We start from the raw sequence: 21682 nt of genomic DNA, 5'->3' as shown, positions 1-21682 counted from the left end.
CTTAATGACAACTGTCAATGTCATTTATTATTTAAGTTGGTTTTCTGAAACTTTTTATTGTCTTGTTTAGGGGACAGGCTTATTTATGTTTAAAAAAAATATTTCGTGGATCAAAAGGCTACGAGGAGATTTACTTGTTTTTCAATTACATTATTATAGGTGAATGTAACGGTATTTTGGAATGGTACTGATAGTTTTAGGTTAATAGTTATAGGAGGCAAATTTTATTATGAATTGAGGAGTGCAGACATGGCGGCTACTAGGAAATTACAAGGTAAGTGAAATTTTCGATGTTTTTCAATGATAAGTTCATATCACATTTCGAACAATATGGTTTTTTTATAGACACAATTGACGTACTGTTAAGAATTCTGTTCGTTTAGAGATAACTACAACTGTAGATTATTGTCTTTAAGTGAAATATGTGATCAAGATCTGGAACACAGATTGTATTTCAAAAATACTTTTATAAAACAAATTAGTATTAAACTTGAATGTTTTTTTAAATTTAAACCATTATTAGATGTTTCATTTAACTTTTTTTGTAATTTTATGTAAAATTAATTAAAACACATCAAGTTTATCTTTATTTTTAAAAACTCGTTAGTTAATTTAGTTATGTGACGTGAATAATAATTTATTTGTATTAAATTGTTTATAAAAATTGTTCTTATATTTTGAAATTATAGTAATCAAAACTGTTAAAATCTTTTTTGTAGGAGAAATAGACCGTTGCCTGAAAAAAGTTACAGAAGGTGTTGAAACATTCGAAGACATTTGGCAAAAAGTCCATAATGCAGCCAACAGTAACCAAAAGGAGAAATATGAGGCTGATCTCAAAAAAGAAATTAAAAAATTACAAAGGCTAAGGGATCAAATTAAAAGTTGGATAGCTTCGGCTGAAATTAAAGATAAAAGTGTTTTAATGGAAAATAGGAAACTTATAGAAACGGTATGTCGAAAAAATTAACTTTTTTTATTAATTTACATATATTAAAAATAAATTGAAATTTTTCCTCTATTTTCAATTTTGTTTATATACTTTCTTATATATTTTAAGTAAATATATTAGAAATAGATATTTAATAATATTTTATTCGTTTTTTTTTTTATTTAAAAAATAGTTAGGGGCAAATTACCTTACCTACAGCACTTTGTCTCCTTGATGATTCGCCCTCAAACTGGTCTTCTGTTCCCCATCCTCTCACATTCATTGTAAATCTTCTTGAACTTGATCTGATACAGGGTCTACCAATTTTTTATACCTCTGTATATGATTCTCTTAGGCATCTGCTTTCTTTTGAATGGGGCCAAAACGTTACAACCTTTGGGCTAATGAATTCATGATGGTTTTATTGGCTAATATTTCAACAATTTCTCTATTATTTCACATTCTCCAGACTGCTTTGTTTATTCTAATTCCTCTGATAATTTTTCTCTCAAGTTAGTTGCGATTGATCTTATTAGGTCCTGTAGATTTTAAAATCTGTTCTCCTTTTTTATTATATTGTTCACAAAAAAGTTCTATTACCACTTTTTGTATGGCTGTGCTTGTTTGATGGTCTACTATTGAATTTATAACTCTCCTTCAATTATCTGATGTTGATGTCTTCTTAAGATAAAAAGACGACATCTTTTGAGCTAGATACAGTTTATTATGTATTGGGGTGGTAAATTTCTTATTTTAATTTGAATCGTGTATACTTAAATTGTAACTAGAAGGTCTCCTTGAAACATTATTGCTGCAAATTGCTTTTCGAGCATTAAATTATTTAATAATTGTGCCTTTAAACTTTTGGGAAATATTTTTTTTGAAATTTTAGTCACCCAGGCTTTGTATGAGTAGTGGAACACCTTATACTTACATGTTTTATGTATCATAGGGTCTCATCAGCTTAATACGTCATATTAATTTTTATAAAAACAAATTATATGCAAAATTAATAACATCTGCCTGTTAAACTGTAAACATAATTATATTTTGTTTATAATTTATTATTATAAAACAGTGACATGATTGCATTTATTGCATGTTTATTTTAATTTCCCTTTGTTAAAAGCTTGTGTAATAGTTATTCCACAGTATTAGCCCCAAAGTATAGCACTGATTTGGTATTTTTTAATTTGATACGTTAATCCAGTGTCTTTCGCAGCTTTCACCATTTTTTTATGATTATTCCATATAAAATAGGGCATATATTGTGCAACTGATTTCGATTGATGTTCGAAGAACATTATTTTGATGTGAAGACGAAATTTTGATTAAAACTTCACCATTGATGTGATTTTAAGCCAGTTTTGTCAAATTTGTATAAATCCCTCGTTTATTTCCTATATAACCCTATTTATACCCTTATTTTGTTTTATAATGAATCTTGTTTGATTTAATGTCTACTTCGCTTGATTTTTTTCCTAAAAATTTCCTTATAAACCTAATTGAGATTTTACTTTTGCATCTAAGCTCTTGGTGAAGTGATTAATTTTATTGTGCCCCATTTTTGTAGCAAATGGAGCGGTTTAAGGTAGTAGAACGAGAAACTAAAACGAAGGCTTATTCGAAAGAAGGTTTAGGTGCAGCGCAGAAATTAGACCCCGCTCAAAAGGAGCGAGAAGAAATCCAGCATTGGTTAGCGTCATCAATAGAAAAACTTAATATCGGTGTAAGTTTTTGTGTATACGGATCCGCTTAGTGTATTAGATGATTTGGAATACGATTAAAAGTTTGTGATTTGATATTTAAATAAAAAGTAATACAAGCTGTTGTTTGAAGAGCGTTTTTATTTTTAGACTGATAGCTTTGAATCTGAAATAGAACAGCTATTATCCAACAAAAAGAAAAAACTGGACAAAGATAAACAGGATAGGATAGACGAATTGAAATCTAGATTAGAGAAACATAGGTTTCACATAAGGAAATTAGAGACTTTGTTAAGGATGTTGGATAATATGTCTGTTGAAGTGCAACAGGTATGACTATTTTTTTTTTATATTGATAAATTGTTCAATTTAATGGAGAATGAGGAGATTCACTTTGTGACCTGTGCGTATTTCGCCCTTTAAATGATACTGTTTCCAAAAATTGCTCAAACTTTTTAGAGTGGAAGATAATTGAGAGAAAAAATGTCATAAGTTCGTATTTTTGGCAATATCTTTCAAAATAAGTAATCGAGGTATATGGGTTAATTGATTCGGGAATAATTGTTTTATAATCTGTAAAAAATTCACTCTCCAAATGGTACAGGTTTTCAAGATACAGGGCGTCAAAGTTTGGTTTTAATTATTAAATTTATTAGAAGACACAAAAAATCATCATTTTATTCCTTTCGTGATATTTCTTAAACCATGATGTAAAAACATGGAAATTGGCTTAATCGGTTTAGAAATGATTATTTTATGATTTGTGAAAATTTCATTTTCTAAATGATAGTAGTTTCCAAGTTAAAGGGCATCAAATTTCTATTTTTTGTAAATGACAAAAAAACATGATCAAAAAAATAACCATAGATACTTGAAACCAAGATTGATCGCTTCTAAAATGTTTTACGTTCTGTGAAAATTTCATTTTCCAAGATACAGGGCATCAAAGTTTGGTTTCAATTGTTCAATTTATAGAAAATACAAAAAAAACATCATTTTTTATCTTTTGTGATATTTCTTAAAATCATTCGTAAAAATATATGGAAATTGGCTTAATTAGCTTAATTGGTTCAGGAATGATTATTTTATGATTTGTGAAAATTTCATTTTTTAAATGATTTTGGTTTCCAAAATACAGAGCACAAATTTCTATTTTCTGTAAACTAAAACAAATGACATGATCCCTTACAAATGCTGTTATCTCCCAAACTAATAACCATAGACAATTGTAGTTAGAATAAATCGTTTTAAGAATAATAAGGCTTCCAATCAAAATTTTTCTAAAATGTTAGGAAATGACATGATCCCATACAAATGTTGTTATGTCCGAAACTAATAACCATAGACAATTGTAGTTAAAAGGAAATGATTTTATAATTATTGCTCTATGAAAAGTAGAAATTTCACCTTTCAAGTGCTATTATTTTCGGAGTTACAAGGCTTCAAAGTTAAATTTATCTAAAATGATGAAAAATGCTTCTATTTGCCAAACCGATAACCATAGACAGTTGTAGTTAAAATAAATCGTTTTAGGAATAATTACTCTATGGATATTAAAAATTTCACCTTTCAAGTGCCATTATTTTCGTAGATACAAGGCTTTAAAGCTACATTTTTCTAAAATGATAGAAAATGACATGATCCCATACAAATGCTGTTATTTCCCAAACCAATAACCATAGACAATTATAGTTGAAATAATCGATTTAGGAATAATTACTCTATGAATAGTAAAAATTTCACATTTTCAATTCTAATATTATTTGAGATACGGGGCGTATAAAATCAGTTAATTTTGGCTCCTTTTATCATCTATGTACTTCCCGTAATCTATAGAATATAAACCGAATTAAATCCTGAATTTTGGGGGTGAAATTATTAATGTAGACATATAATTTTGAGGTTACATCAACCGCTATTAGCTTCCAATATTACACAATATTCATCAGTCAATTATTTTAGATAAAAAACATAAAAGACAACGTCGAATACTATATAGACTTCAATACCGAACCAGATTTCGAAGATAACGAATTCATTTATGACGATATCATCGGCATGGACGAAGTCGAACTATCCGGAGTCGGTCTGCCTTCATCGGCGACGACGGATAGCAATGAAACCGGCGGTTCGCCCACCTCCAACATATCTGGTTAGTTGAGACAAAAATTATCAACCGATGAAGCCAGAATTTATAACACTCACGTTTTATCGATATTTTTACTAGCACTTATCGATTCTGGCTTCATTACAATCGATTTTCAATTCGAATTAACGATTTGTCTCATACCAGACCAATCGATGGGTCTTTTAGGTTCGACGCCTCCGCCTCCGACGTCATCGCCGCCTCTCCAGCAACCGTCAGCGGTTCCTTTGACGATGACGTCGCTAGCGACGGCGGCGGCCGCCGCCGTCGCCAACTCCAACTACAACAACCATTTCGGAGACAACTCGAACGAAGACGGTAAAAAGGTTATCGGAAAAGAACAACCGAAGGTGAGTGGGAAATTTTTTCTATTCGTCCATTTTCCGTTAAAAATATTCGAATTTCAGCCTGTGAAACCGACGCCGGTGAGGGCGGTGACCCACAGTCAATCCGTAACGAACTCTAACCTAAATTCGGTACTGAACTATAGTACGGTGGGTGGTGGCGGTGGCGGTATGGGAATTTCGACGGTATCATTAACGCCTACGACCCTCAGTAATTCCGTTGGGATCGCGATCCCGCCAACGGCGGTTAAACCGGCTACGGTATCGTTAGTGAATAACGTCAGCGGTGGTAGTACGCAAAATTCTGTAGGGAACAAGATCCTGTCGGGACGAGAAGCATCGCCTGTGTCGGTAGCGCAATCGTTAACGACGACGAGTTCGATTTGCGGTAATTTCGCCGCAGCGGCCGCCGCCACTACGGCCAAAGTCACCAGTAAGTAGAAAATTTCATTTTTTTATGATGATTCATGTTTTTTTTCACTGTATTGATTCGAATTGATGTTTATTTAATTAATTTATTAATCCACGTGGTAGAATTTATCGGATGGCCCCTCGTAATATTGATAATAATGGAAATTTGAAACAGTGTTTGTTGTATAGGGTCAATTATCTCGGAATTTCGCATAATGAAAGTTGGCAACGCCGTAAAAAATTCTATCATTAATTAATTTGGCGGAATTTTATAGGTTATGTTGGCGTTTGGCGGGAATTTCAAATCGTTGAGGTTTGTGTGGTTGCTGGGTTGCAGAATTCGATTTTTAATAGGAGATTATTGGATATAAAACTAAAAATATATAAATTTATGAATTTTCTATGTAGAATTTATCGTTTCTCAATTTTAAATTTATTATTTATGAAAAAAATGGTTTTCAGAAACAATTAACATTTTAAAAGGTTAAAAAACGAAATAATTATTGAGGGATTTTACCTAAAGAAACTTGGCAATGCCGTAAATAATTATATCGTTAATTAATTTGAAAGAATCTTGATAGATTGTGATGACATTTGGCGGGAATTTCAAATCGTTGATATTTTTGTAGTATCAACTATTGAAAAATTTATTTCACTGTTTGCTGTGTTGCCAAATCTAACTTTTAATTGGAGATTATTGGATATAAAACGAAAAATATCGATATTCTCATTAAATTTATGAATTTTCAATGTAGAATTTATCGGATCTCACTTGTAAATTTGATAATCATGAAAAAAACGTTTGTTGTAAACAAATTACATTTTAAAAAGTCAACAAACTGAATAATTATCGTGGGATATTATATAATGAAACTTGGGAACGTTGCAAATTATTGTATCGTCAGTTATTGTGATAGAATCTTATAGGTTATGATGGCGTTTGGCGGGAATTACAAATCGTTGATGTTTTTGTAACACCAACTGGTTACTGTGTTGCCGAATTCGACTTTTAATCGGTGATTATTGGATATAAAACGAAAAATATCGATTTGCTCTTTAAATTTATAAATATTCTATGTAAAATTTATTGGATCTCCCTTGTATATCTAAAAATAATATAATTCTCTACAATTATTGTCCGGTATATCTTTATATGGAAAAAAATGAATTTCATTGTTCCTATGTGAATCAAAGAATTCAAAAAAAAATTTGGCAATCCTGTAAATTATTCTATTCATAATAAAGATGCAATTTTTGATAGGTTTCGATCCAAAATTCGATTCACTCGTATTAACAACGTAAAAATTTTATTTTGTGCTATTTGTCAAATTCCACATCGTTTCGGGGATAACTGGAGTTAATAGTATACCAGGCGAAATTGTTTTAACGGAGTTTTCATAATATTAATTGTCATTTTTTATTAATTTCATTGAAATTGCTAGAATCTATATAATTTGGCAACGCTGTAAATTATTCGGTGAATAATAAACATGACATATTATTATAGGTTAGATTTGGCGGGAATTATAAAATTCGATTCCGTTGTATTGAATGTCTTTGATGTACATACAACGTTTTGTTGTGTTGCCAAGTTTAACTATAATTCCGAGGTTTATTGTGAATAAAAGTATTTCGAGCGAAAGGAATTATCGAAATGACTAATGATGAAAATTGTTGTTAGCAACAGGAGAGAGCAATCCCGCATCTGTGATAACCATTGTTAGTCAAGTTCATACTCAAAACACATCCAACGCCATCAATACAACGGTCCATACAAATCCCATTACGTCGTTAGTAAGTATTTTACACATTTCTACTATTATTCATTTTTTGAATTTGATTGTAATATTGCAATTTTCCGGTTGCTCCACCTTTTCCTTATTTTTCCTTTATTTTTTTCAAAAAATTTTCTTATGTTGACTCCTTTTATTGTTATAATTTCTGTTTTTTTCGATTGTTCACTTATATTTTCATTCTTTTTTGCTACTTTCTCTTTTTATTTTTTGTTTTCCCAATCTTTTCCTTTGTTTTATTTTTTCTAATATTTTCACTTTTTTTGTATTCTCTTTTTTCATTCAAATATTTTCTTTTTTCTGTTTTCCCCACCTTGTTTCTCCTTTATTTTCTCTTATTCTTCTTATAATCTCCCATTTCTCCTTATAATTTCTGTTTTTTCTGATCGCTTTTTTTTATTTTCACTTTGTTTGTATTCTCTCTTTTCATCCAAATATTTTCTTATTTTTTCTGTTTTCCCAATCTTTTCCTCTCTTTTTTATATATATTTTTTCATATATCTTATATTCTCCTTTATATTTCTTTCCTTTTCCTATATTTTTTATATATTTTTTATCATATATGTACATATGTACTCGCTATTTTCTATCTACTTTTTCCTTTTCTTTCTCTTTTAATATTTTTTCTTTTTTGTTATTTTTTATGAAATTTTCCTTTTTTTCTTATATTGTCCAGTTTCTGTGTTTTCTCATATTTTCTTTTTCTTATAATTGCTCTTTATTTCCTATATATTCCCCTCTTTTATATTATAACAAATTTTTCAAATAATCTTTCATTTTCTTTTTTATTTCTATTCTCTTTAATTATTTGTATATTTTCTTCTATTCATTTAAAAAGGTCCCCCAATGTTTATAAAACAAGTTCTTGTCAAAAAATTCAATAAATTACAGGAAAAGTAGGAAAAATATGGCTACCTCTTGTCAAAATTTAATCAGTTACAGGGGAAATAGGAAAAATACAGTTACCATTATCAAAAAAAAACCCTAATTTTGAAAGAATTAATACAAAGTCCACTATTTCTTCTCAAAAACATGATAACGTTAAAAGAATGTACTGGATTGAATATAGAACAAGTTTTCGTCAACATTTTTTGTATTACAGGGGAAATAAGAAAAATACAGTTACCGTTATCAAGTAAACCCTAATTTTGAAAGAATTAATACAAAGTCCACTATTTCTTCTTCTCAAAAACATAATAACGTTAAAAGAATGTACTGGATGGGATATAGAACAAATTTTCGTTAAAATTTTTTGTATTACAGGGGAAATTAGAAAAATACGGTTACCGTTATCAAGTAAACCCTAATTTTGGAGGACTTAATACAAATTTCACCATTTTATCAAGGTGTTTACGTTACAGCATACAATTAAATTGTTCTTCCTCTCGGAAAACATGTTACTTGAACGTTTTATTTTGTAGGGAATCCAAAATTCAACAAACCCTCCTTCGAAATTATATAACGAACAACATGTACAAAATAACTGCATAAGTCCTGAACCGAATAACGGTAGCGAACTGTCTACGTCAGATGTGGATGCGTTACAGCAAGTACCCAACGGTACAACACCGGAAAAGGTAAAATCAAACCGACAACATCGTTTTAATTTCGATAATCGCCATAAATTTTCAGATAAGTGATGGTTTGACTTCGCTGAAATCGATGGCTCAACAGGTGATTGACCAAGCGGGTTTACAGAACAACCAAGTCATCCTCGAGCCCAACAAGTTACAGAACCAGGGGAAATCCGACGCGCACATACCACCTTTGTTGGGGGTGGCGCCTTTGGGGGCCATACCTCTACAAAAAGAACACCAAACGCAATTTCAGCTAATGGAAGCAGCCTATTACCATATGCCTCACCCTTCGGATTCCGAAAGGATAAGAACGTACCTGCCCAGGTAAGTCTGAACGCGCGCGTCATTGGGAAAAGTATTTTTGTTTGATATGTAGATGGTGTTACTGAAATATTGATGATGATATCTGAGTTTGAAGGTATTTTGAGGTTAATTTTGTAAAATTGTCGTAGTATTTTGGATAGAAACGGAAATAGAAGTTTTAAAATGTCGCAAATTATACAATTCTATTGGAAAAAAAGTTTATACACCGAGAAAAAGGATTCTTTGAATATGTTGTTCGAAATGATTAATCTTTTTTTTTTTGTAATTGCAGCTAAAAATTTATTTACAATATTCAGTTTACAAAAATTGCATCTATTGAACAATTTTTCTGTTTAATACGGTTTCAGCAACATAAACACTGAGAAAAAGTATCAATTTAATGTATTAATTTTTTATTTAGAAATTTTTGCATTTATTTATGGTTAAAAGTTTTATTTTATCAAACTACTGCAAATAAACTTATTTTTTCAAACTTATACATTGCAAAAAGGGTTTATTCAATATATTATGTATTGAAAATGCTAATTTTTCCAATTGTCGACATAAATGTTTTTTTATCGAGGTTCGGTGTTGAAAAATCGATTTCATTGAACAATTGTTCTGTCGAGAATAGTTTAAGCAACATATACACTGAGGAAAAGTATTCATTTGATACTTGAATTTTCATTTAACAATTTTTTTCAATTATTTGTGGTTATAAGTTGTTTTTTCCCAAACTACTGCATATAAACTTATTGTTGTTGATAATTATTCGTATATTTATCATTTTTCTCAACTTATACACTGCAAAAAAGGGTTTATTCAATATATCAATTGTTTATTAACGATTTTTTTCAGTAGTTGCAGTTTTTTTTCGTTAGATACTGTATATAAAAATTGTAATTATTAAATTGTGTATATGGTTAAAAGAGTTACTGTATATATAAACCAAGAAAAAATGTCCATTCGATATATCACACATTTTTTTCATCGATTCCAGTCTTACTAAAAAAATAATTAATTCAACACTAGAATAAAATACTGAATGTATCTTTTTCTCATTGTAAAAGTTTCTGGAACTCTTCTTAACGGATAAATTGTTTAACATGTGCAATTTTCATACATTGTAAAAAAATCGTTAATCAATACCTGAATATATTAAATGAACCTTTTTTTAGCGTATATGTTGCTGGAAGTGTTTACAATAGATTTCAATAATTTTAGTTCTTATACACATTATAGATTAGATTAAAATCGCAACTACTTCGAAAATTCGTCAATTGAAGCTTTAAAATATTAACTGATCACTTTTTCTTTGTGTACGAGTTTTTGAAACTGTTTTCAAAGGATATTTCGTTCGATAAGTGTAATTCTCATACACATTACCGAGTCTAAATAATCTTAAAAGTGTAGATGATTCAAAATTCATCAATTAAAGGATATGAATCCTTTTTCTCGGTGTATAAGTTTCTTGTACGTTTTCAATTAATAATTAGTTAAGTAATAGCATTCTGATACACCTTATTATACTAATATAACCTTAACATTGCAACCGATTTAAAAAATGACAAAGCATAAATATACTAAATATACCATTTTTTCCAGTGTATAATTTTGTGTAACTGTTTTTAATGGATAATTTGTTCAATAATTGTATTTTTTATATAAATTTATCGTGATAAAATAACTTTAATAATGCAGCTACTTTGAAAATTCTTTATTTGAAGTATTAATAAATTAATCGAACCATTTTTCTTAGTGTAGACATTTCAGAAACTTTTTTAATAAAAAAAAATTGTTCGATTAATGCAATTTTCATACCTAGTAGCTTTGTAAGAAATTCTTAGGAATGCAACTATCCAAAAAATTCATTAATCCAAGTATTAATTTATCAAATGAACTTTTTTCTTAGTGTACATATTGTTGAAATTCATTTATACTTATAAATTTTTTCATTGGTCCAATTCTGATATACGCTAGTTTACTAAAAAAATCTTGTACTAATTCTAAAAAAAATAGTTTTAATTTCAGTAACCTCTACACTGGAAAAAATGATTCAATGTAAATTTACATAAAATGTAAATTTACATTTTTATTGACAAATTTTTATAATTAATTGCATTTATAGTATTTTTAGCGTATAAAAACGAACAATTTTTCAGTAGATACGAGTTTCGGCAACTAATACACTGAGAAAAGTGGTTTTTTGATATAAAGCATTTCGACATTTCAATTTTTTTTAACATATTATCTAATGATTTAACTTTATGAAGGAGCCCGTGCACAACGCCTTCTTACTACATACAAGCTCCTCTTGCTCACTCTGACAGTTTAGAGTTCTTCCAGAGGTTAGCGACGGAAACCTTATTCTTCGTGTTCTACTACATGGAAGGTACCAAAGCCCAATACCTCGCGGCCAAAGCGCTCAAAAAACAAAGTTGGAGGTTTCACACTAAATATATGATGTGGTTCCAGAGGCACGAAGAACCCAAGATCATCAATGAAGAATACGAACAGGTAAGTACATTCATATTTATATGCACTCTCATTATCGGATTTTATATTATGAAATTTGGCAACGTCTTTTATTATAATCGATTATAAAGGATTTTTATAGGTTAAGGTACCTTTTGGCGGGAAACTATATTACTGATATTTGTATTGTACCAACTGTTGAAAAATTAATTTTACTATAACATGCTATGTTGCCAAATTCTACTTTTATTGGGAGATTATGGGGAAAAACTGTTTTTGACGAAACTATTTCGAAAATTGAAATCGGCAAGTGCCAACTGTTGAAAAATAATTTTTTACGATTTGCTATGTTGCCGAATTTAACTTTTTATCGGAGATTATGGGAAAAAACTGTTTTAGACGAAATTATCTCGGGAATCTTTTTCATAAGAAATTATGAAAATTTAAATCATTTAAGAACTGGCGAAATATTAATTTTACTACACATACAACGTTGCCAACTTAAACTTTTTTCGGAGATCTAAGGAAAAACTGTTTCGAACAAAATTGTCATAAAAATGTTTAGTGAAATGAAATTTATTGCACCAACAGTTAAAATTATGATTTCACTCTACATGTTATGTTGCCAAATTTAACTTTTTATCGGAAATTATTTTTTTCATAAGAAATTATGAAAATTGAAATAATTCAAGCTCCAACTGCCGAAATATTAATTTTACTACACATGCATTTATTTAGAGATTTATGGGAAAAATCGTTTCACTCGAAATTTCGAAAATTTTATGAATTTTGTTAGTTTATTGAAACAACAGTCGGAATATTGATTCTACTCCACATGCTATGTTGCCAAATTGAACGTATATTAAGAGATTTAAGGAAAAAAAAACGCAATTATTTCGAAAATATGTGGAAAATTCAAATCAGCAAGTACCAACAGTTGAAAAATTAATTTTACTACGTTGCCAAATTGAACTTTTAATCGGAGATTAACTATTTTAGAGGAAATTGTTTAGAAAATTGAAACAATTGAGTACCAACCGTCAAAAAATCTATTTGACGTTATCCGATGTTGCCAAATTCAACTGAAATTCATTGGAAACGAATTTTTTTTCTAATAAATTGTTTTAACGGTGGCGTCTTGTTCCAGGGGACTTACATCTACTTCGATTATGAGAAGTGGGGACAAAGGAAAAAAGAAGGATTTACATTTGAATATAAATACTTAGAAGATAGAGATCTTAATTAAAATATTTATATTAAGAAAGTAGTTTTATTTCACCTATCCCCGTCCCAATAACGTTTTTTCTCAGTGTAGTTTCAGGTATGTCGAGTATAAGGAGAGGGAAATGGTGGTGAGTCAATTGCACAATTGTGAACAATAAATCCGTTTTCTTTATAATTTTATTGTACAAATAAATAAAATAATACTTTGACACTTTTTCTTTTAGGAATATCACAAACTGAAAAGGATAATGGAAAAAATACGAAATTATTTTTTTTTTGTAAACAAATAGGATTAACTGGTAAGTTTTGACGTTTTCGTTATTTTTTTAATGTCATTAATAATGTTCTTCGTATTTGTCGAGCATCGGGTACATTTCTGTCAAAATTATGTCTAGCAAATTGTATGCCAGCTGGAAAATAGAAGAAATTATGTTTAATTTTGAAATTATATTACAGAAAAATATATATTTTGAAAATTAGTTGAACGTTTATTATCAATTTTTTAGACGCCATATTTTGTTTTTGAACAGAAAAAAGACGTCATACAAAAGGGTACGAAGATCACAGAGTTGTTAGACTTATTGTTTTACAGATTTGGGGAAATTTTCACAATATGACTATCCATTGAATATTTCTCTACGATTTTTGTTAATATTTCAATATCTGTGTCTCTATTCAGTTGTGATTTATCTAAACTAACATGATTAGAGTGTCGCTCCACCAAATTTTCAGTAGATTTAGGAAAATTTTTTGCAATGTGACAATTCGTTAATTAGTTTCCTCCAGGTTTCTATAAGTTTTTCTACTTTGCGTCTTTATTTATACGAGGTTTATGCAATATACGATTATTACAGAGTTGCTATTTGATTTTTTACCCAGATTTAGGAAATTATTAAACAGTTTCTTACGATTTTTATCAATATTTCAATATTTTCGTCTCTCTTTGGTCGTTACAGTGTTTTTGAACGGAATTTTCTGCAGATTTAGGGAAATTTTTTACAAAGTGACTATTCGTTGATTAGTTTTCTACAGGTTTCTATCAGTTTTTCCACTTTTACGTCTTTATTTAGAGGAGGTTTATGTAATATACGATTATTACAGTGTTGCTAATTGACTATTCCCCAGATTTAAGAAATTTACGTATAGCAATAACTATCTATTAAACAGTTTCTTACGATTTTTATCAATATTTCAATATTTTCGTCTCTCTTTGGTCGTTATCTATGAGTTATACGGATATTACAGTGTTGCCAAACTGAATTTTTCGGAGATCTAAGAATATTTCTCCAAGTAAGAATAAAATTTGTACTATAATAACGTACATTTAACAAAATTTTTCCCTAGATCTTATGAAATTTTGCTAAACGTATTCAAAACAACCATTTATCTATTACTGAACATTGAAAATTGGAAAAATTGATTGAATTCCATATATTCTCTAATAACATAGATTTTTGAGGTCAATATTGAATGACATGTAGATTACAGTGTTACCACACTCAGTTTTTGGCTCAGATCCTAGGAAATTTCCGTATTCAATTTATTAAATATTTCAATGCATTTTTTTGTTGAATTTTTAACGTTTTTTGTCTTAAAACTACAAAAAAATGTATGACAAATAGTTTAAAGTGTTGCGAAACGGACTTTTTCCTGGATCTAGAGAAAAAGTTCCAAAAAGTATTCAATACAACGATCTACAATTTACTGGACATTAAAATATATTAAAATTTCATCAAAACTCATTTCTACATTAGATAACTGTGTTGCCAAAGGAAATTTTTCCTTAGATTTAGTGAATTTTTTACAAATTCAATACAATTTTCAACGTTTCTGTCTTTATTACGAAAATCTGATAATAACTCATTTTATCTTGTAAACACACGGGAACTGTATAAGATAACAGTGTTGTCGAACGTAATTATTTCGCAAATTTAGGGAAATTCCGACAAAAAAACCAATTTGAACATAATTTATACAGTAAACTGGTTTTTCAATTACCTGTTTATTGAAATGCGGATTCTGTACAATTTCTAATATCAATTGTAAACCGTCTTTAACACCTGGACCGCATATTTTCGTTACCACAGTCGATACCGAATCAAGCAATGCTTCAGAAGCTCTAATCCGTCTTTTTTCCAATTCTTCTTTACTAACATGCGGTTTATCATTGAAAATTACATCTACAAAATCCCAACATTTTCGAAAAATCGCGAAAATTTGCGAAAATCGTTGTCAACTCACCCTCCAACTGCCTGATGAGATAAGCGAGATTCGATTGGTTAAGGTTGGATTTGATTTTTTTATCTATGGCAGTTTTGGCGGTCAAATCGACGAAATTTTGAGCTATGCCACAAACTGATGCGTACAATCTCAAAATTCCTTCGGGGATTTTGAAAACGTTCTTCACTGCAACCAAAAAAAAAATCAGTAAACAAATACAAACAGTACGCTAATACCGACTTAGATAAAAAACACTTTCCGTTATCCCTTCAGGACTCGAACAACTGCTCAAAGTATCCTTTAAAATCCTGTACTGCACACCGAAATTGTCATCGAACAAGAGATTTTTGTAAGTTTTCGGAAACGAAGTGTTTTGAGTGGACGAAATATCGATTTCTTCGCCTTCCTCTGCCCATTCGAATTTACTGTAAAAAAATTAATTAACGAAATTTGCTTTTACTACAAGTACTATGTTGCCAAATTAAACTTTTATCCTGAGATTTAAAGATTCAAACTAAATGTTATTAAAATTGGAATAATGAAGTACCAATAGCCAAAATATTGATTTTATTACTCGTGCTATGTTGCCAAGTTTAACTTTTATCCGAAGATTAAGGGAGGAAATTGTTTCATAAGAAATTCAGAAAATGTTGTCAAATTTAAGTTTTATTTGAAAATTTACCAAAAAAAATAGTTTAACACGAAATTTTCTTGAGAATGTTATGAAAATAGGAATAATCAAGTAGCAACAGCTGAAATATCGATTCCACTACGCATGCTATATTGCCAAATTCAACTTTATTCCGAGATTTAGGGAAAGAAACTGTTTCATAACGAATTTCGAAAATTTCCTGAAATTTGTAAATTTAGTGATGGAAAATTAATTTATCTATATATGATACGTTGCTAAGCGTTTCGTCGATATCTTCACCTTTTTCCACCCATTCGAATTAATTGTAAAAGATTTTATTTAAAAATTCGGTACCGAAACTTACTCGTTTTTCGATTGCCCCGTAGATAACAAAAACGAACTCATAAACGGATCTAGATGTTGACCTTTTTCTTTTCTCAATTTGTGAGCCACTGATTGATAGATATTTCCAAGATCTTGTATATTAGAAGCGTTCCGTTCTATATACAAAGAAAAATTTTTCTGTTCTATAGTTAGGAAATAAAATAGGAGATCGCTGCCTTTTAAATTCGATTTTTGTAATAATTTTTTTATAAAACTCTCGTATTTCATCATTCTCGTTTCGACGGAAGATCCGGCCCTGAAATATTCATTTCTAAAACTACTCGAAGTAACCAACATAACCTCATACTATCTCATAAAGTACGAAATTTATAAATATTTTATTGAAAGTATTAAATCAAAAAAGTTCAAAATCACAAATAAGTAGAAATATTTACGAAAACTTACTTTCTAGAAGGTAAAGGCGAATCGCAAATCTCACTTTCTCCATGAAATTCCACCAACTTCGCTTTCAGCGTATAAAAATCTTGATCTTTTCTCAGTACTACCCAATTTCTTTTAGTTTCTGTTCTTTCTACGTTCACACAAAAATATACAACTTTATCAGTTGGATTTGCCTAAAAAACGTTTAATTCCAAATTTACATCGCGTCTCAAACTACAAAACGTAAACAACTTTTTTATTTCTACACATAATGATAGTTGTTTTACACAGTTGCCGCGTTGTAATTTTTATACAAGCTTTTAAAGTGCATAAATTCATGTGAAGTAAAAATTTATATAGTTGCATTAAAATTTATTAAATTTTTCATTTCCAATTATGTTTATTTTATGTATCTTAAATTTTTTACTAAAAATTAGTTTTTAAAGGTACAAAATTGAAGTTTTGGTAAAGAACGAAATAAGTTTAAACGTCAGTTTTTTTATACGTTTTCACAAAAACCAATTTCTAATCAGAAATGGCATAAAATCAAGACAATTCAGAATGAACATAAGGAATTATCAAGAATTAATATAATTATTTTAAAATTAAAAAGAGACAAATGAGAAATTCTGATAATAATAAATCGTACAACACTGTAGACTAATACCACATGGCTACCAATGTTAGGACTATAATTCTGCCTAGCAAAGGTTTCATTTATATTTCGCATTTCAATTGTTACAACAAAGATTCATTTCCCCGTTTATAATGTTGCCACTTTTCCTTGTTTTATTGAATACTGAAAAATATTTATACATTATAAAACTGAGACAACTAGGTACTAGCAAAACTACCAAAAATAGTTAACTGACTTCTTTCGTTCTTAATCAATATCATAATAATAAAAAAAATATCAGATCAATTTAATTATTTAATTAAATAGAAAAAAAATTAAGAAGTTATATACCATTTTTATCTTCTATTGAGAACTAAAACAAAACGTAAAAAAATTCCAGACATAACAGATGTTTTACATAGTTGCCACGTTGTAATTTTTTCCCAATCGTTTATTACGAAATGCATATGTAAGTAAGATTGAATTAAATTCAACATCAAAAATACGAATAATAAATAGTTATTTATAAAATGAAAAATGACGAATAAATAATTTCGACACAACCGCCAGATTTTGATTATAATAAATGTTACAACACTGTAGACTGATTCCACACGACTACCAACGTTTAGAATATTATTTTTCCCCATACAAAACATTTCACATTTCGTCATATTTAATGTTGCTAATTTTTGTATTTATAAGATTTAAGGCTAAATGGTAGTTTAGCTATTTAGATAGGAGTTTTTTTTAATAATCCAGGTAAATCCGTAAATTATAAAAGTCTCATATAAAATTATAATGAGCTAAATTCCAACAATCATCGATATTAAAAATAATGGTAATGTAATCGAAAAGCCATTATTTCAATATAAAAGGAATAATTCAAATTTATACAGCTAGTTTCGAGCAAAATTATGAAAAATCAAATGAAATTATTAGTTTATTCACTTTTTTTATTGATTAATACTGTTTTTATACGTGTTTTGGTAACTAACAAAAATACCAGGTCAATTCAATAATTTATTCTCTTAAATGTTCTTGATTTTTGGTCTCTTCGGTTTTAAAATTAGTTTTTGTTGATAATTTTTTAAAAAGAAAGATAAAAATTGACGTTTCGACTTATTTCAGTCTATTTCAAAATATGATATTGATATAAATAAACAAATTGTCAATGTCAATATCATATTTTGATAAAGACTTGAAGAAAAGTCGAAACGTCAATTTTTATCTTTCTTTTTAAAAAATTATGAACAAAAACTAATTTTAAAATCGAATAGACCTAAAAGCAAGGACATTTAAGAGAATAAACATATATAAAAGATAAAAAAAATCTAAAAAATTCAATAAATATATATATATATATATATATATATATATATATATTTTGTGTTGGTACTCGTAGATTAGTTGATTCCCGGTGTACACTTCGGACAGATAATTAGTTCTGTGAGGTTATAAATGTCAAAATCGTAAATGTCTTTTTCGATCAATCACAATTAACAACGTAAAAGTACACCATTAGTTAAACGTAATGACATATTGACATTGATGAAAGTTAGGTTATTTTCTGTCACATATAACTGTCAATTATAAATTTATTTAAAGAATAATCAAAGATATTGTAAAAGATACATAATAGAGAAAAAACTCTAAAAATAACAGAGAAAAAGAGTAATAACAATTGTGATAGTCAGGTTATGTTGATTATTGCGAGTTGTACTTATTCACTTACCTCGTAATTTGGTATCGTGACTTTCCAAGTACTCATATCTCTAAAAATACTCTTACAATCATCTAGAAGAGTATCTTCGATGGTACCATTTTCTACGGGGTGAGTTTCGGGAGGAAAAAACGACCCTTCAATCGGTTGGGTCGTTTTTAGCACTCCTTTTATTCTACCTAAACTTGTACTTATTTTAGAAACCGTACCTTGGTTTGCCGGTTCATAATATTTTTTAAATCTAAAAATTTTTTCACTTCTTAGACCTTTTTCTCGTCGATTTTAGGTCAATTTTGATTGATTTTTTAATTTTTTTTATCAAAAAAGACCTATAAATACGATGTATCAAGAAAAATATTTCACCATTAAAGATGTCAAACTTTATAATGTCAAATTTGACAAATTCACAATGGTGTTGCCCTTGTATCACAAAACTTGGTAACAAACAAAAAATATTAAAATCCCTAAATCGGTTCTTACCTCTCTTTATTTGGAGAACCAAATGTTAACAACAGAAGTCTAAAGTTAGTAAGAAAGTTTTGTTAGTAATTTAATTTAATTATAAACAAAAATTATTAAAAATTAATAAAACTTCATCGTAATATAAAAATTTGAAAATACTTACTTATTTTGATTTTTGTTACTATGTATTATCTGTTTCGAACCACATATACATCCGTAAAACTAAAATAAAATAAAAAAAAACGAAATATTTCATTAAAATAATTTATTCTGTTATAATTTCGTTTCCTAATACTCACTTCATTGCTGTGGAAAAACTGCGGCAACCAAACCGTCTCCAAAATATTATAAACGAAATCGTAAGCCGTATAAAGTAATTTGGAAAGTTTGGATAATTTTTCCACGATGTAAACGTCTCGAATTATCGATTCGAATTCATCTGAAATGTCAGAAGGGCAACCGATGAAGCTGAAACTGTTCCTATCCAAATATTCTTTAAACAATTTCGAAGCTTCATTATTCAATTCTTCGATTTGTTTCTTAGTTAATTCAGGAGTTAGTAATTTCGTGTTAAAATCATCTAAAATGAAAATTATAACAAAAATTGTTACCGTTTCTTGTAACCCCTACTTTGGGCCCCGTAAAAACTTACCAACATCAAGGCAGAACTGCAATAAGTTAACGTGATCGTGATTTTTCAAAAACTGCATTAGAGAATATAAAAGATCGGTATTGTTTTTAATTTTATTTAAATTGGTAGCAAAAGATGAAACTTTCGATTTCGATGATGTATAATTACACAAAAACTCAACTTCTTCATCAATAATTTGATTATTTTTAGTAGTTTTTTTCGATTTATAAGTAATAGCTAAAATAACGAGATAATTGAGAATATTAGGATCCGCTATAACATCCATCATTGGTAGAAATACCCATCCTGCTAAAATCTCTCGCATCATCACCGAAAAATTCCTATAAATACATAAAAAATAACAAAAATCATTTTTTTAAATATACCTCTATATTTACCTGCATTTTATATAATTTCCTGGTAAACTTTGGTCTAATAAAGACGATACTAAATATTTTAAATAGTCGAGTTCGTTTTTTCGAGATGTAGCTGCAGCATGTAATCTTTTACCTAAATATTCAGTAGCGACGTCGTTAAATTTAACGTTTCTCAATTTTACAATTTGTTGTATATACAAATAGTCATCAATATGCCTCACAGCACAAGGAATAAGTTTATTCGCCACTATATCCCCAACATCTAGCTCTAATACTCTATTTACTATAGTAGATGTAGAAAATTTAAAGCAGTATCTCAATTCATTTAAAAAATCTTGATCGTCCGTGAAATGCTTGTACCAGGACGTTATAAAATTACTTATTATTCTCTCGTAAAACTTCAAAAAAATATATTTATAAAATAAAAAATATGAAAAAATAAATAAGACTTACGTGCTCAATTGAATTATTTAAATGCGGACTTATATAAATATATTTCCAAGGGGTAATACTTTTTGTCTGTTGATGTCTCTTACACGATAAATCGTCACAAATACTACAAGACGGTTTTAAAGATTTCTTAATAATTTTCCGTTCTATATAAAAATTTATTATCCTTTGCAAAAATATCGTTGTTTGCACCTGATATTTTATCAAAAACCAGGCGACAGTGTATCCGAATAGATAAGATAAGTAAATAATCAAAGCACCGAAAAGTCTAAATTATAAATAAATTAATTTATTATATTATTTTAATATATAAATAAGTACTCACCGAAAAAATATCGCGATAAATAAAACAAATAAAGTTATAATAATAGTCACTGTTCTCACTAATCTATCATTCGAAACTAAACGTAAATTATCTTTAATTTCTGTATATACCATATTTGTATGATTTATTTTATTTACTATTTAGATGAAGGGTTAACTTCCACCTCTAATTCTTTAAGATGTCACGTTGTTGTGTAAGCACGACAGTATCAAAAAATGGTTGCTCAAATTTCCGATATTACCCGAACGTCCAGTGCAGTGTAATATTCAAAATTTATATTCAAATAATAGCTTTTATTTTTTATAAATCAAATACGATTAACTAAATCCATTAACCTCATAATTTAATATAGAATTCTACGTTTATTAACCAAATTTTTATAAGGTTCTTGTGCGAAAAAAGTTTCATTAATTATTTTTAGTTGCGCTACTGGATTAAATAATCGGGTAATGTCGGAAATATGTCAACTATAAGTTATTAATATTTTAATCTCATAAATGATATAATTATCGTAAAATAAAATATATTGTATAAATTTATAATAAAAATATTGTTTTATAAATAATTCTATG

At 28.7% G+C, this 21682-nt stretch overlaps 2 protein-coding genes across 5 annotated transcripts; one reads left to right on the top strand and one right to left on the bottom strand.

Annotated features, from left to right (window-relative positions):
- The first annotated feature begins 26 nt into the window (after nt 1-26).
- LOC130442630 (CCR4-NOT transcription complex subunit 3) lies at nt 27-12950 on the top strand. Of its 3 annotated transcripts, none has more exons than XM_056776920.1 (12): nt 27-274; nt 720-952; nt 2505-2660; nt 2788-2967; nt 4600-4789; nt 4952-5133; nt 5191-5560; nt 7220-7332; nt 8753-8908; nt 8964-9232; nt 11485-11728; nt 12834-12950. In XM_056776920.1, exons 1-12 carry the CDS (start codon nt 250-252, stop codon nt 12930-12932), a joined length of 2217 nt encoding a protein of 738 aa, XP_056632898.1. In that variant the 5' UTR covers nt 27-249; the 3' UTR covers nt 12933-12950. The 3 variants fall into 3 exon arrangements, with proteins under 3 accessions (XP_056632898.1, XP_056632897.1, XP_056632896.1); XM_056776919.1 differs by having other exon boundaries at nt 30-274; nt 4931-5133; nt 7226-7332; XM_056776918.1 differs by having other exon boundaries at nt 47-274; nt 4931-5133.
- A 123-nt stretch (nt 12951-13073) lies between these two features.
- LOC130442629 (sorting nexin-14-like) lies at nt 13074-21505 on the bottom strand. Of its 2 annotated transcripts, XM_056776916.1 has the most exons (14): nt 21111-21505; nt 20789-21053; nt 20357-20733; nt 19980-20299; nt 19627-19907; nt 19491-19549; nt 19346-19384; nt 18878-19106; nt 16551-16720; nt 16126-16401; nt 15371-15555; nt 15152-15316; nt 14909-15090; nt 13074-13320 (listed from the first exon to the last, which is right to left on the bottom strand). In XM_056776916.1, exons 1-14 carry the CDS (start codon nt 21221-21223, stop codon nt 13246-13248), a joined length of 2736 nt encoding a protein of 911 aa, XP_056632894.1. In that variant the 5' UTR covers nt 21224-21505; the 3' UTR covers nt 13074-13245. The 2 variants fall into 2 exon arrangements, with proteins under 2 accessions (XP_056632894.1, XP_056632895.1); XM_056776917.1 differs by lacking the exon at nt 19346-19384 and having other exon boundaries at nt 21111-21504.
- Between the last annotated feature and the right edge of the window lie 177 nt (nt 21506-21682).

Source organism: Diorhabda sublineata, chromosome 4, assembly GCF_026230105.1.
Source record: "Diorhabda sublineata isolate icDioSubl1.1 chromosome 4, icDioSubl1.1, whole genome shotgun sequence".
Classification (NCBI taxonomy): Eukaryota; Metazoa; Arthropoda; class Insecta; order Coleoptera; family Chrysomelidae; genus Diorhabda; species Diorhabda sublineata.
The sequence above is the reverse complement of the archived record's forward strand: the minus strand, read 5'-3'. Positions and strand labels throughout refer to the sequence as shown.

Excerpts from the sequence above, each read along its gene's own strand:
- LOC130442630 (XM_056776918.1), top strand. The coding sequence starts at position 250 with ATGGCGGCTACTAGGAAATTACAAG. Across the intron at positions 7,333-8,752 it reads CAAATCCCATTACGTCGTTA|GGAATCCAAAATTCAACAAA; the intron begins GTAAGTATTTTA and ends TTTATTTTGTAG. Across the intron at positions 8,909-8,963 it reads ACGGTACAACACCGGAAAAG|ATAAGTGATGGTTTGACTTC; the intron begins GTAAAATCAAAC and ends ATAAATTTTCAG.
- LOC130442629 (XM_056776916.1), bottom strand. The coding sequence starts at position 21,223 with ATGGTATATACAGAAATTAAAGATAATTTACGTTTAGTTTCGAATGAT. Across the intron at positions 19,550-19,626 it reads AGTTTTTCCACAGCAATGAA|TTTTACGGATGTATATGTGG; the intron begins GTGAGTATTAGG and ends ATTTTATTTTAG. Across the intron at positions 16,721-18,877 it reads TCACGATACCAAATTACGAG|GCAAATCCAACTGATAAAGT; the intron begins GTAAGTGAATAA and ends AACGTTTTTTAG.